The sequence below is a fragment of the Sebastes fasciatus genome, chromosome 20 (genome assembly GCF_043250625.1).
Source record: "Sebastes fasciatus isolate fSebFas1 chromosome 20, fSebFas1.pri, whole genome shotgun sequence".
Lineage (NCBI taxonomy): Eukaryota > Metazoa > Chordata > Actinopteri > Perciformes > Sebastidae > Sebastes > Sebastes fasciatus.
The window spans coordinates 18,088,469-18,102,991 of record NC_133814.1 but is presented as its reverse complement, the minus strand read 5'-3'; the positions used below and the strand labels follow the sequence as shown (position 1 = coordinate 18,102,991).

Genomic DNA, 14,523 nt, shown 5'->3' with positions numbered 1-14,523 from the left:
TCTTAAATGCAGAGAATAAAAAAATAAATAAAGAAACACTTCACAGAAATAAGAGCTGCTACTTTGAACAGATATTGATTGAAGCTTGTGTTTGTTTCTCAGGGAAGCAGTACCAAAGACTACTTTCTCAACAGAACCATGCAGAGCTTGGAGCGCTACTTCTACTTGATTGTATTTAATGCATACCTTCACGAACAGGTAAAGTTTGTTTTCCCAGTATAAATGTCTTCATATAAAAAAAAAACGTTACATTAAAAATCAACTGAGTTGTAACTATATGTTGCATTTTGCAGTATCCTCTTGCCTTTGTGTCCAACTTCAGCCAGTGGATGTGCCGCCACGCATGGCTGTACAGGCTACTGGCCTGCATGGACCTATCAGAGCTGTCGGCTCCGGCCGAGCTGGTCACCAGAGGAGCCCGCGTCTTGGTGAGGAAATCACAAGATTGATGCCGTGGGCGTTAGACTTTTGATTACATCTGTCAATCTGACACCAAAACCATATTGCGCAGGATGTATAATGCAAACAAATGCTACCGCTGTTTATTTTGATACTGACAAAGCTCGCTGCATGATGTCAATCATTACTTCAAGATACCTCTAATCTCTCACAATCTTCCCACACAGTCATGCAATCATCTTCAAATGTATAACTGCGTGTGTCTGCACAGGTCGCTGATGAGTGTTTGGCTCCCGACGTGCTCAGCACAGTGAAGGAGATGAAGGCGGTCAACTTCAGACGAGTGCCCAAGATGCCCGTTTATGGGATGGCTCAGCCAACATCCGAGGTGCGGCAGATTCATCAAATTAATACACAAGCTCTTATTTACTCTGTTGCAATACTGAATCACACAAATCCTAAAACATCATCTTGATTGAAAAGGAGATTTTATGGACTACCACTTCCATCTAGAGAGGATTATTTATAATACTTGTCTGTCTAAGTAGTCATTTTGGGGGCTTATTAGAATCAAATCAAGTGCACACAGAAGGTCAAGGCATCATCAAGCTGTGTTACGAAGCTTTTGAGTTTTTTGTTAAGTGTCGTTGCCATGGCTGCGCGGCGAATTTCAATTCTTCACCATGAAAAAAGAACCTGTTATAACTCGACTCCAGATGGTCAGATCTATTCCAAATTTCACACGTTTGATGACAGTTTGATTTATTATTAGTCTCGGCCTGAAGACATCTACAGGCCAATTTTGAGTCATGGTTATAGCGCTACCTAGTGGAAACAGGAAGTTACAGTTGATATACTTTGGCGTGCTACTCTTAGCAGGTTAACCAGATCACCCTCGTATGTAGTCAGCGTAAGGTTAAGACCTTGATGATGCTAAATAGCGAGGCTTTTGAATTTCAATGAGACGGTGTTGCCATGGGGACGCATTATTTGCCATGAAACAGGAAGTTGTTGTTGAGGGGCAAGGGTTGCTTGAAAACAAATGGTTCTTGTGCTTGGGTGTGATAAGGAGGCTCGATAGCACCCCCTACAAGAGTTCAACAAAGCAGCCATGCAGTACACAAGTATTACATGTAGACTTAAAAAAACGTTTCTTGGCCATTTTTTATTTTGTGTGCATTTTTTCTGTTATTTTGTGTGATTGAGGCAGGAGACATAATACTTTAGAATTTTTGTAATCTTCAGTATAATTTGTAAAAAGACTGACTTTGCACATCCCCACTATCGCAGAACATTTCCACTTCAAACTGACAGTTTTGTAGTCATCACCAGTATGCATCCTTGCAGTTAGGAATATTCATGAGGGTACAAATAGACTCAGAGGAATGAGTCACGATGATTTTGACTCACACGCCCACCTCAGGATGCTGAGGAGCCGGACTTCCAGCTCCTTGCCGTCTAATCATAACCTTGCTGTGTGTGTGTGTGCAGGCTACCGGAGTGGTTTTGGCCCATCTGACGGATGAGAAGAGGAAGCACGGCCACGTGTTGTGGGTCAACGTGCAGGAGGAGCTGGTGCTGGAAGGGAACGGTCAGATCTTTACACCGAGGGAGCCCTCGTGCCTCGACCAGCACATTCCCATCCCGCTGTCTGACCCACAGCTGATAGAGGTAGAGTGGGAGTGATGCATTTTGGATGCTTTTCAGGACAGTTACAATCAGATAAGTGTTCAAGGCTGCCTGAGACAGACTTAAGCGTTTGACCTAGTTGAAGTAAAAAATGCTCTCATGTCCCCTCCTGGCCTGTAGAAACTGGAGACGTCTCTGAAGGAGGAGATCCTGCGAGCTCAGAAGTGGCTTGAGGTGACGCTGGAGCAGGAGAAACAGATGAAGATGTTTAAAAGCTGCCTGACGGTGCAGGAGATCTTCAACCAGCACAAAAGCTCCCACCAGGGCCTCGTCTGCAAGCGTATCCCCCTGCCGGACTGCAGTGCGCCCCGGGAGGAGGTAATGATGCGAATAAACACACGTGTACTCACAAACATGAAGCCATGAAATGAAAATAGCTCACAGGTTGTAATGGAGAGAGGTGACAATGAATGAGCCTTGTGCCCCCTCTAGTGGTTAAGAATGTAACTGTGAGGTTTTCACAATACAATGATGAGCAGGTCTCATTATTTTTCATTTTTCACAACCCCTCATATTATATTTGATCATTTCCTTCATTATTGTTCATTAATGTTGCAGATTTCTATTGGAAATGTGAAGAAAACAAATGTAAAATGATAGTTAGAAGTTAGTTTAAAGCAATTTGATTTAGCATTAATTTCATATTTTAATGTATTTTATTTAATATGTTCACAAAAATGTATTTAATTAAGATTATGTGTAAAATAAAAGTGATTACATGTGATTAAATATGATAATGATACACTTAGATTTAGGTCAAACAAAGAGATATTGTGGTCGAGTTACTGTGTGTTTTTGTGAATGAACTGTGTGTGTGTGTGTGTGTGTGTCCTTGTTCTCAGGATTTCGATAAGCTGCTGGACGCCATGAAGAGCTCCTTGGCGGAGGACTCTCACTCAGCCTTCGTTTTTAACTGCTCCAACGGCAGAAGCAGGACCACGACCGCCATGGTCATCTCTGTTCTGACTCTCTGGCACTTTAATGTAAGAAGCTTCCTCAGTATTTTAATACTATTTACGTAAAAATTATCAAATGAGTGTTTTCAAAGTAACATAAAAACTGGTTTCTTCCACCTGCAGGGTTTTCCAGAGTTTGGTGATGATGAGTTTGTGAGTGTTCCTGACGCCAAGTACACAAAAGGAGAATTTGAGGTATGCACACTTGTAAAACACCTTCTGCAGCTGGTAAACATGTGATAACATTTCACTCTGTCCGTTTATATAAACTCAGAATGAAGTGCCTTAAAGTCACAAGTTCAGTCAACAACAGTTTATTCATTCATATTAACAATTAGTCGATATATCAATCAGCAAAAAAAATATTCGTCAACTATTTCGGTAATCCAAACATCATTTTAATAATTTATTTTAAAACCAAAATGCCAAATATTTGCTGGATCCAGCGTTTTAAATGTGAGGATTTGATATTTTTCTTTGTCATACTTGATAGTAAACTCAATATCTTTGGGTTTTAGACTGGTTGATCAGACACTTTAAGATGTCACCTTTGACTGTGGGAAATTATTGACACAGCATTTTCCTAATTTTCTGACATTTTATAGACAAAATGATTCAATGAGGAAATAATAAGCATATTAATCATTAAAAATAATGGTTAGTTGCAGCCCTACATGGGTTACTGATCGGATTTCCTTCTCAGTTCCATCTGTTCTTTCGGTTTGAGTGTCATCACAGCGTTTAGCAACCATTTTCATATCAGTGCCGACACTGAGACATGATCTGTGGTTGTTCTCAAAAGAAATATCTGCTGAGTGTGGTAACCTTCATCGTGATTAGTCTCAGTTCTCATTTAATATTTAGGACTCAAAATACACATAACAAGTCTGCATGTAATCAAACTATAAAAAAGACGAAGGGCTTTGGGAAAATTGCATGCTGAGAAGTGGATGCTACTGAGCTAACAATTATATCATGACCAACATGTCAACACATTTTCATTATGTTTCACCAGCTCAGTCATTACATTGATTGACATTAAACAGCAACATGTTTTAGTGTGGGTGTAGGGAAATTAAGTTGATGCTGTTGAGGGTTAAACAAATAAATATAAGCTGCTATATACACCGATCAGCCAAAACATTAAGACCACTGAGAGGTGAAGTGAGTAACATTGATTATCTCGTTACAATGGCACCTGGCAGTGGGGGGGGATATATTAGGCAGCAAGTGAACATTTTGAACTTTGTGTTGGAAGCAGAAAAAATGGGCAAGCGTAATGATGTGATGACTTTGACAAGGGCCAAATTGTGATGTGTTAGACGACCGGGTCAGAGCATCTCCAGAACTGCAGCTCTTGTGGGATGTTCCCAGTCTGCAGTGATCAGGACGAACCGAAATTGGTCCAAGGAAGCTGAACCGGCGACAGGGTCAAACCCGAGGCTCATTGATGCATGTGGGGAGCGAAGGCTGGCCCGTGTTGTCCGATCAGATAGAAGAGCTACTGTAGCTAGTTTGTTATGTATGGGGCTGCGTAGCCGTAGACCGGTCAGGGTGCCCATGCTGTCCTAATGTTATGGCTGATTGGTTTATATATATATATATATACATATGTCTTGAAACAATAGTATAACGTTCTGCATTCTCTCTGTCAGCCCAGTATTTTTATTTGTTGTTTTAAATGTTTTTATTGTGAATGCTTAATTTTCATATATACATACATAATGACACAAGAAGAACACTCTTTAAAAATAAGAAAATAAATAAAAAAAATACATAATAAAAAAGGAAGAAAAATAAATAAACACAGAATAATAATAATAATAATAATAATAAATAAATAAATAAATACAACAATATAATGAAAATACTATTATTTGTATAACTTCACCTACAAAATGTTCTAGCCAACACTTTAAGGAACAACACAAGACCTCTAACCCATACCCAGCCTCACACTCTCCCCTTGTCTACCCCATCTCCACCCCCATCCTCGGACTGCAGTTATGATTCGGTTCCTTCTGCGAGATGAGAGACTAAAGGTTGCGAGATTATCTCAAAATCTTTTTATCTTGTCTTTAATGACAAATCGGATTTTCTCGCGGGTGAAGCGTGTCCATCGGTTCTGTCAGCCGTAGTTTCTGTATTTTTATGTTAATAACCTCCTTTAGTGTTGAGGTTGTTATTATTACTATGATGCATTTTCCAGACGCCACTTGACAATCAAGTGAGCACCGCCAGTACTGTGACCTTTTTAAACCCTTCGCTTCTCTGTTGATGACGCTTGCATTTCTGTAGATGGCACTTATTTCTTGGTGTATTCATGTACTGTGTATGCTGCTGCTGCTGGTGCTGCTGCTGGGAGCATAAAATGCATTAACCTTGTGTGCTCATTTCCTTGAACCCTTAGAAAGGCTACTTCAAGTTTTCATTTACTCAGTGTAGTTGAGTCAATGGAGGCAGTAGAGAGCGAGAGCTTTCTGAGCATGTTGGTGTTTGCTTGTGGTCAGAGGCGTAACGTTCTTGTTCACCTCTTTGGTGAATCACATCACCATGCCATACAGCTGTTTATTAAAGGGGTACAGCCCTTTTTTTGTTTCAGTCCAAACTCTGCACCTGTGATTGAAAGCTTTGGGTAAACAAAGCCAGAAGCCAAAGCCTTTTCTCCTCTGGTCTGAATGGTGTCAGTGAATTAGAGCTGCTTGGTGTTGTTCTTGATTCAGAGCTGTGACAATGATTCAGTGGTTGGAACCTGCTGGTCGTGTCCTCGGCACCGCAAAAATGGACACACACAGAAACTGTGCTCAGCAGGCACACAATACAGCGTGCCAGTCAAAGCAGCGCGGCCACCCGAGTTTCTGGGATACACAGAGTGGTCGCCACGGAAACCTCGTCCGCCTCCTATTCAACCTCTGAGGGATGTGTGATGTTGCCATCCCCGTTGCCTTATCTGCCAAAAAAGGTGTTGCTATGGCTGTGAGGTCCACGTGATGCGAGGGACTGGTGTGGTGTGATATAATCCTCTGCTGGTGTGTGACATAGTGTTTGTTGATCCTCTGATAATCAGCGCCCAGGTTTAATGAAACATCTCTAGTCCTGTTAAGATTTCCTTAATCAATATTTTTCTAATAAACACATAAAGTTAGCAACTAGCTGGTGAACACAGTGGAGCATTCAGCAGCTTAAGAGACAGATATTTCCGTCATGAGTCAGAGCAAAAAGAGAGTAAATGTTGGACTTACATTCGTCAGAGACACGACTCCAAATGAATGATAATGTTGATCTGTAACTGCTGGAGGTGTAAATAAGGAACTGTTTGCCAACAAGTCAACTTAAAAGGTGGGAATAAGTCAATTTGGTGTTCACAACTTGTTTCTGCTGCCCCCAAGTGGCCAAAAAGGAGTTGAACAACTTTTTTGAAGTATGAGGTTTTTATCCATAATTGGTGTATTTACCTACAGTAGATGGGGGTCGGCACACCCTAGTTTAGAGAAACAGACTGAAGCTGTTGTATCCATCTATGATCTCTTCAAATCCACCACACTCCATTGACAAAAACAGTAATTTTAACAATGGAGCTGCCTCGATTGGTTAGCTTGTCTGCGTTATAGTGTGTCTTTGGTGTTTTTTAAAGGGACAGTGTATAACATTTAGGGAGATCTATTGGCAGAAATGGAATATAATATTTCTAAGTATGCTTTTCTTTTGTGTATAATCACCTGAAAATAAGAATGGTTGTGTTTTTGTTACCTTGGAATGAACCATTTTTTCACGAAGCCGGCCAACATGTTTCTAAAGTTGCCCAGAACGGACGAACCACCGTGTTAACTTTTCCTGCTTGGGCCGGTGTCGATAATGTTACTCGCTCTTGAGTAAACCCCTGTCACTCCTCTCAGCCTCTGGGAAACGGGAAACCTCTGTTGGTCTCGAGGAGCTGCAGCATTTATTTCTGCACAAACTGCAACTCCCACCGTACATTCACTTGATATTCTCAGAGCTAAACTAACTCTGTCTTCTGCTCCACTGCACAAATTTGCCACCGCTCTCTCTCTTGCTTCACCACTCACTTCCCACATGCACGCACACACACACTCTGCACTCAAACCACAACTGACTCCAGAAAGGTCTATTCGCGTTTTCACGTCGGCCATGTAGTTCTTCTAGAGTGTGCTATCAGATCTTACACACTAGACCTTTTAAAGGGTTTCTAGGCTTTGAAAACACAGAAGTCTTGGATCGTGACTTTCAGGAAAACACATAGTAGGTAAGAAAAACAATAGTACCTTGAGAGAAATCTTGAGTAGTAAGGTTATGGTTTTATGCAACCGGACACAGATTGTGTTTCTCAGAAGGGCAGCATCAGGCTGCATGCTGATGCTGCCGGTCTGAAACACACACTGAATGAGCAAATAGGGTTTTTTGCCTGCAGGCATGTTCTGTTCTCTGATCCTGCTCTTTGGCTTTCCTCCCCCTCTGCCTCCCTCTTCTTCTTCTTCATCTTCTTCTTCTCCTTCTTATCGGTGTTATCATTAGTTTCCAGAGTAAACCTGCTCCAGAGGGACCCTCCAACAAGGTTTAGTAAACTAGCTGTGGTTTTTACATGCTGATGGAAACATTGCCCATCTCAGCTAGGTCAACACTGTAAATGAACACGCTGACACCCACTCGCACCGATATTTCAATTAGGTCAGGACAGCAGAGTGTTTGCACAATGAACTGTTATGAACAGACCTCACAAGATGGCCAGAGTTCATCAGTTCTCATAGTATTTGCATGATTAATTCATTCTAATGGTACAAAATGTTTACATGTTGGCACGGCGTGATGATTCCAGATGCTGCTGTTGCTTCAAGCCAAGGCAAGATTATTTATATTGCCGTGACTTATTTCATACATAAAGACAGTTGAAAGTGCTCCATATAATGCATCAAAAACCCTGAATAAAACATATAAAAACACAAATTCTATGCAGCTATGCAATTATATTTTTATGGCATAGCTGAAACTTAACATGCCTTACATTACATGCATAGAAAGGATTAAAAGGACAAAAAAATAAACATTTTAATGAATATCATGTGACTTAAAAAGTGCCAGAACAGCTGCTAAATTGTGTTTAGATTGTTTTGTTACTGTTGTTGCTGTTTCCAAGGTTAAGAATGAACTTTCAATCTCAACTGTTAAAACCAACATCGATGAGAACGCTTCAAAGAGCGTAGAAAAAAATGGAAATTTTAAGATTTACAGTACTGTGACAACTGGGCTAACCCCACCTGCTGCGAAAGCGCCAAAAAAGCCACTAAATAGGCGTTGTGTTGAGATTGTTTTTCAGCCATTTGAGAGATTATCGCTTAATTACATTTCGATCCACATCTTTCTTGCAAAGTTTTTAATCCCAGAAAAAGTTTTTAATCCCAGAAAAAGTTTTTAATCCCAGAAAACATATTTTTTTCGAGTAAACAATGCCAGCGCTTCTGCTTCTACTGTAGTAGTCGCATTCATTACAATAACATTATGTTAAGTCAGTGGCAGATGTACCAGAGTTAGTGGTGTTTGTTACATTTTGCAGTCATGTCACAACTTTTCTTGAAACTTTTTTGGCTGGAAAAACTCTCTGTATAACGACGAACGTCTGTCCTGTCGTTTTCTGGCGTGCAGGTCGTGATGCAGCTGGTGCGTCTGCTGCCCGACGGCCACAGGATGAAGAGGGAGGTGGACATGGCCCTGGACTCTGTCAGCGAGACCATGACCCCCATGCACTACCATCTGAGAGAGATCATCATCTCCACGTACAGACAGGTACAGCACATCTCCCTGTAGTATTCATTACCTGGTGGTTGAAAGAGATAGATAGATCTTACTGACAGCAATGAAGGGCATAAATAGATAAAGAAACAGGAGTATGTGTGAGTTTGCTGTCATTCTTCTATCTTTGTGAGGATCAGTTTGAGCGTGAGTGGGACATTTTACAACATTTTGGCCTGCCATCATTTCGCCAAAGGGCTCTTTTGAGGATTACGAATAAGGTTTAGGTTAAAGGTTGGGATTAGATTTAGGTCTAGAGAATGTGTTATGTCATTGAGAGAAGAATTGAAATACATTCAATAGAAACTCACAGTCCAGATGAGTATTAAGTTGTGTTGAATATTTATTCATCGCAAATAGTTGTGTCTTCGACAGCAAATAACAATCACACATTCCTCTGAACTTCCTGGACGACGTCTGCGTCGTTAAATCAAAGCAGACGCTGCTTACTTATGAATCTGTCCTCTTCAGGCCGAGACACAATCAGCATGTTAATAAGGATTTAGGCGCAGTTCCGCGTGAGCCCCATAGATGGCGACAAGAAACTTGTTTAGATGTTTCGTGGGATCCCAGAGACATGAATGAGAGAGATGAACTGCTTTGTAGGCAGGACCTGCAGAGCGAGGGAAGTGATTGTGTTACAACATAACTTATCTTTAAAAGTAAATGGAATACCTTTGGGTCTTAATGGAAGAGAGTAAGGGTCAAAAAGGCAGGGAAAGAAATGATTACTTGTGTTTTTCAGGCTTGACCTCTTGACGTTTTATTAAGTGCACAAAGCACAGGGGCTCAAACACACCCCTCTTTGGACACATATCACGTCCTCATACTTTAACGCAGCATAATGATTCAAACTATGAAGGGTCACTGAGACTTGGATCTTTATTGGGCTGTATCAGCTTTTTGAAAGCCAGCACAGTTATTAAGAAATCGTAGTTTATGTTTTATGCTTTTTTTAAGACCGTTTTACAATGGGCATGTGTTGCATTGAACCCAATCTAAGCTCCATTACCTAAAAGCTTCTCAAAAAACATGCCACAATTTCCACTCTTTCTGCACAATTTCTATATCAAAATGTAGACAAAGTGTCCTCTCTCACCCAATGTTACACTCTTTTTTGAATAAATAGCTTGAAAGCGCTAAGAGTGTTGACCAAAAGTCTACAATAATTGAGCCCTGGTGCTCCTTGTCAGAAACGGAAATGATGGGTGTCTCTAACCTACGACAGCTCCTTTACAATAAACAATAGTTACACATATAATATATCAGCGTCTTCATGCAAGTCTCTAGCCGCTCATAACGAAGAATCAGAGGTAGTAGAGAAGTGCATTGTGAAAAAAAAGGATGAAAAACAGCTGCATATCTGAAAGGTGTTTCCTGGTAATTTGGACCCTCTGTAATAAACGAGGCATACAATGAACAAAATGAGCTCGTAGTGGGGCTTTGAGGACCTATCTGGACAGGGTCTCTTCTGATGCTGTGGCCTCTGCAGGACCACGGCTCTGTTTTAGCCATTTGTAATGCAGACTGTAATCATTGTGCCTCTGTGCACCGTCAGCCGTTCTCAGCGCGCTGGAGGCACCCGGTCCTGTCTCCGCAGTATCAATGGGCCTCATTGTCCCACGAACCTCGTCTTTCGCCTATATTCTCTCTCCGTCTGTCACGTTCCGATGCCAGGCTCCAGCGAAAGGTCTCGCTCTCGGCTCACTTTCAAATCAATTAGGTAATTTGTATGATAATTGCAGTAACAAAATAACACCGGACTGATTCAATACAAAAATCATTCACAGAATACGTAACACAAGATGCAACATAATGACTCACCGAATCAGACATTATGCACTCACTTGCGAGTGCAGCCTCCTCGGGCATACTTGAGCCAGCACATAAACAATTCACAACACGTCTACTGGTCGCCCTAACTATCAACAAGAAAACTATTCTACTACATTGGAAGAAGAACTCAGCATGCCACAGTGATTAAATCTTTTACACTGGAACAAAACTCCGCATTCAAGCATTACAAAAACAACAATCTGAATAATACAATGAAAAGTATTAAAAACTTCTTAAATCTCTTTGAGTTGTCGATGAGTTAACGCCACAACAAACTCAAATAACATCCATTTACATTTACACACATGCATAAACACAAATAGGACCATAGACACACACATACACTATTGCAAACACACACTCTTTAGAGGCAACCATTCAAGTGGAAACACACTCACACAGCATGTCACTGAAACTGCTAAGAAGATTATTAAAGGAATATTATTACTGATTTCTTTCTCCCCTCATTCATTTTTTATTTATTTATTTATTTACTTATTCATCCGCGCATGTTTTTCCTTTCAGCCGGCGGTCCTTTTTGTTTGTTTCTATTATTACTGCCACCACAAATGCCTCACATACTTTTATGCCCAAACTAACTACACACAGCTGCTTCCCTACAACGATTATTCACCACCCATCTTCCTTCCCCATGCACATCCACAGTTAAAGCTTCTCTAAACGATATCCAGAGCATTAATATAGCATCAAACAACTATTTGCTATGTAAAGATATAGAGGAGTAATGTCTACCTGAGCAGAGAATGAAGTTACTCTCCGCTGTATGTGTTGTAGTCTGAGATTCTGCTTGCTTTGTTGACATATCCGGGCCGGCCCCTTCATGCTTTTAGTGCATGTTAATGCATGTGAGCGCTGCACTGCGACGCGATGCACATTCCTGTTGCCATTTCCGTGCTATTCCATTGATCGACAGTTGGCGTCTGTAACACACGCAACGGAGCGTGGCAACGTGTCAGCAGAGGCAGTGAAGAAGAAGACAGCAAGCTAGGTGACATGAATGTAAACAATGCATGATCTCAACCATAAAAGAAAATCAGCTTTAGAAGTGTTTTACAAGGAGGGAAATGAACACAACGTGTTTGTTTCGACCTCGATGATACACATGTGTTTTAGTGAGAAATGCTGGATGTGAACAGAACTTTTGTTTGTTCATAAGACATCTCTTTTAACTGCTGAGATCTGTGAACTAAGCAACACAAGTTTAAAAAGTTATCAAATCAGACAATCAAACAAGTTTTAAACAAACTCCAAAGTTATTTGGAAGAGAAAACGAATCTGAAGGTGTCTGTTGTAAACATCCTTTTACGTTTACAGACTTTCTGGTTCAGTTTTTACTACCAGTTTTGCTGTTCCCAGATTACATAATACAATGTTATCATAACCAATAGAAATGATGGCTAAAACGACAGAAACAGGACCCAAATTTGTAATGAATCAGAATTATCTTTTAACCCCGCTATAGCAGACCTCAGGTTGGCAACTACGTTCCCCCTCTCAGCCTTTCCCTTCCTGCTTGAACCAGCAGGCCAGGTGATAAACAGTGCCAGATGTTGCTAGAACCCGGCCGGCAGCAGCAGACGAGGGAGAAAAAGGGGGGAAGAAGAGGGGAAAAAAATTCACCCCCAACTCTCTCTCTCTCTCTTCTTGTAGCCCTCCCCCCTCCCAAAGCACCCTCCTCCCCTTTGACAGTGGTTGGAAAATGTGTCTTTGATAGAGAAAAAATATATTTACACTGGGACCCGAACCGTCCGCCAGCTCCCAGAGGGGCCTGGGAAAGGGGGGAAGGTGGTGCTTTTTTTGGGGAGGAGGGGGGTTCTTCTTGAAGGGCCTGTAAATCCCTGCTGCCAACCAGGCGTGACCTCGCGTTGCAGATGCGTCCTCCAACATCAAGGTCGACGCAGTGGAGAGGCTACTTCCTCTCCTCCGCTACCTCCTCCTCCTCCTCCTCCTTCTCCTGTCTCCTGTCTCCTGCACAGGAATCAGCTGCAGGGGCCTTTCTTTCCATCGTCGAGCCAGTTTGAGATTTGAAAATGGCCTCGAGCAATCTGTGCACACTGGCGTTTACTTTGATATTGGTCCCTTTTCCTTTGTGGAGCTTTGTGTGTTTACAGGTGTCTATGAGACACAGGCGGATTTATTGGATAATTAGAAATGATTTGAAGGTTAGCAGGGGATCTGATATTTTCTTAGCGGAAACACCAACATCTTCACAGTCTCTCAATTTCCATCTCTTAAACCTCTGATTGTTTGTTTTCCCCACATTTCCCTTTTATCATCTGTCTAAATCGTCGTGATTTATTATCAAGCTTTTCCATTTCCTCAAATAATTATATTCCCTCAGCTCTATCATACCTAGTGTTACCTTTCAGACCACCAGGCTGGCGCTGGCTTCCACCCACGCGGTCAAAGATTTTGAAAAGCAAAAGAGAGCAGAGTTGCAGAAATGGAAATTGCCACTTCTGACAATCTCAGAAACCCAACTCCTAATCCTTAATGTTGGGGCGAGTCATTTTTCTCTATCACTCGAATGCTTTTTTTTTCACCCAGGTGGTGAGAAATCTGAAACGCACAGAGCAAGAGTGAATGAGCAGCAAATCATGCTGCGAGTGTGTGTCCAAAGAAAGGCCCTCATGGTTTGGACGGGGCAGTGGAAAAATATTTTCAGAAAGGGGAGAATGCTGTGAGCAGGTTTTTCTTGAGGAAAGGTAGCGGACGTCTTTGGGAAAGAAGAAGGGGGGGAGGAACTGGGGGATGTTTGAGGGGACCACCGCAGCACTGACAGCCGGGTTAATTATACTAACGAAGAAGAGCAAAGGATTAGAAAGAGAGCATGAGAACGAGGGAGAAAAGCGTAGTTAAGGTTAAATCACATTGTCCACATTCTGCAGCTTTGCACTTTAATCTCAGCTATCTTTATAATATTCCTTTGGCTCTTTGTATTAACACTTTTCTTCTCAATTAGGATGACCACTTGACATAAGTGGGCCAATTACAAGATGGAGTTGGTAACAGCCAAGGGAAATATTGGCAGGAAAATGAGCCCACCTGAACTAGAGACAGGTTCTTCTTCTAGCCTGAAGTGCGCGTTGATTCCCAGCTCCTGAAAAGAGGCTCTTATTTAGACCCGGCACAGGGTGGGAGGAAGTGAAGTGGGAGAGCCAGAGGTTGTTGTTTTTATTCATAATTTCCAGCCTCTCACATGCCAACGGCAATAGCACTATTTGCTGCGGCTGTCTACGAAAATGAGTTATTTTGACTGAATCCCATCTGAGCAGGTGCAACCAGATGAGCTATTTGGACGTGGATAACATCGTCTCTCTGTGCTTTATTAGTCCAGAGAGTTGTGATGCAGTTGTATATGTGTGTGTGTGTGTGTGTGGGGCAGTGCACGTAGAGGTAAATAAAGCATCTCTGGGGACTTTCCAGAGGGGTTTGGTGAGTCGGGGGGGTTATATGCAGCTGCTACGAGTCAGTTGCTATTCAGGAGCTCATTTATTTTAAGGGAGTTTCCACAGCTTTAAATGGTCTTCTAATGCATCTAGTGAGAGTTTTATGTGCCCACTGATGTCTAACATGACATGACGCATTAGAGGGCTGCTGAATTCTCTTGTAAGGGTTGATCCTAAACTCATATATATTTCTGTCACTCATGATTTCTGTGCCTTGTTTTGAAACTGTAAAGAGTAGGTTTAGTTGTACATGTGCAGCAGGTACCATAGACACCAAGATCCTTGTGACTTTGACTTTCTGAGTTGACTTAATGAATATTAAAGAGGACCTATTATGGTAATTTTTTTTAGGTTCATAGTTGTATTTT

General features: G+C 41.6%; 1 protein-coding gene across 7 annotated transcripts in view; it reads left to right on the top strand.

Annotated features, from left to right (window-relative positions):
• Positions 1-14,523, top strand: part of pald1a (phosphatase domain containing paladin 1a) — a 65,661-nt gene that overhangs the window by 17,850 nt on the left and 33,288 nt on the right. For all 7 annotated transcript variants that reach the window (XM_074619062.1, XM_074619064.1, XM_074619061.1 and 4 more), the window contains 8 exons: positions 103-198; positions 294-428; positions 671-787; positions 1,891-2,070; positions 2,209-2,406; positions 2,931-3,071; positions 3,168-3,239; positions 8,703-8,843. In XM_074619062.1, coding sequence (XP_074475163.1) covers positions 103-198; positions 294-428; positions 671-787; positions 1,891-2,070; positions 2,209-2,406; positions 2,931-3,071; positions 3,168-3,239; positions 8,703-8,843 — 1,080 coding nt within the window. The remainder of the gene's footprint in view (positions 1-102; positions 199-293; positions 429-670; positions 788-1,890; positions 2,071-2,208; positions 2,407-2,930; positions 3,072-3,167; positions 3,240-8,702; positions 8,844-14,523) is intronic.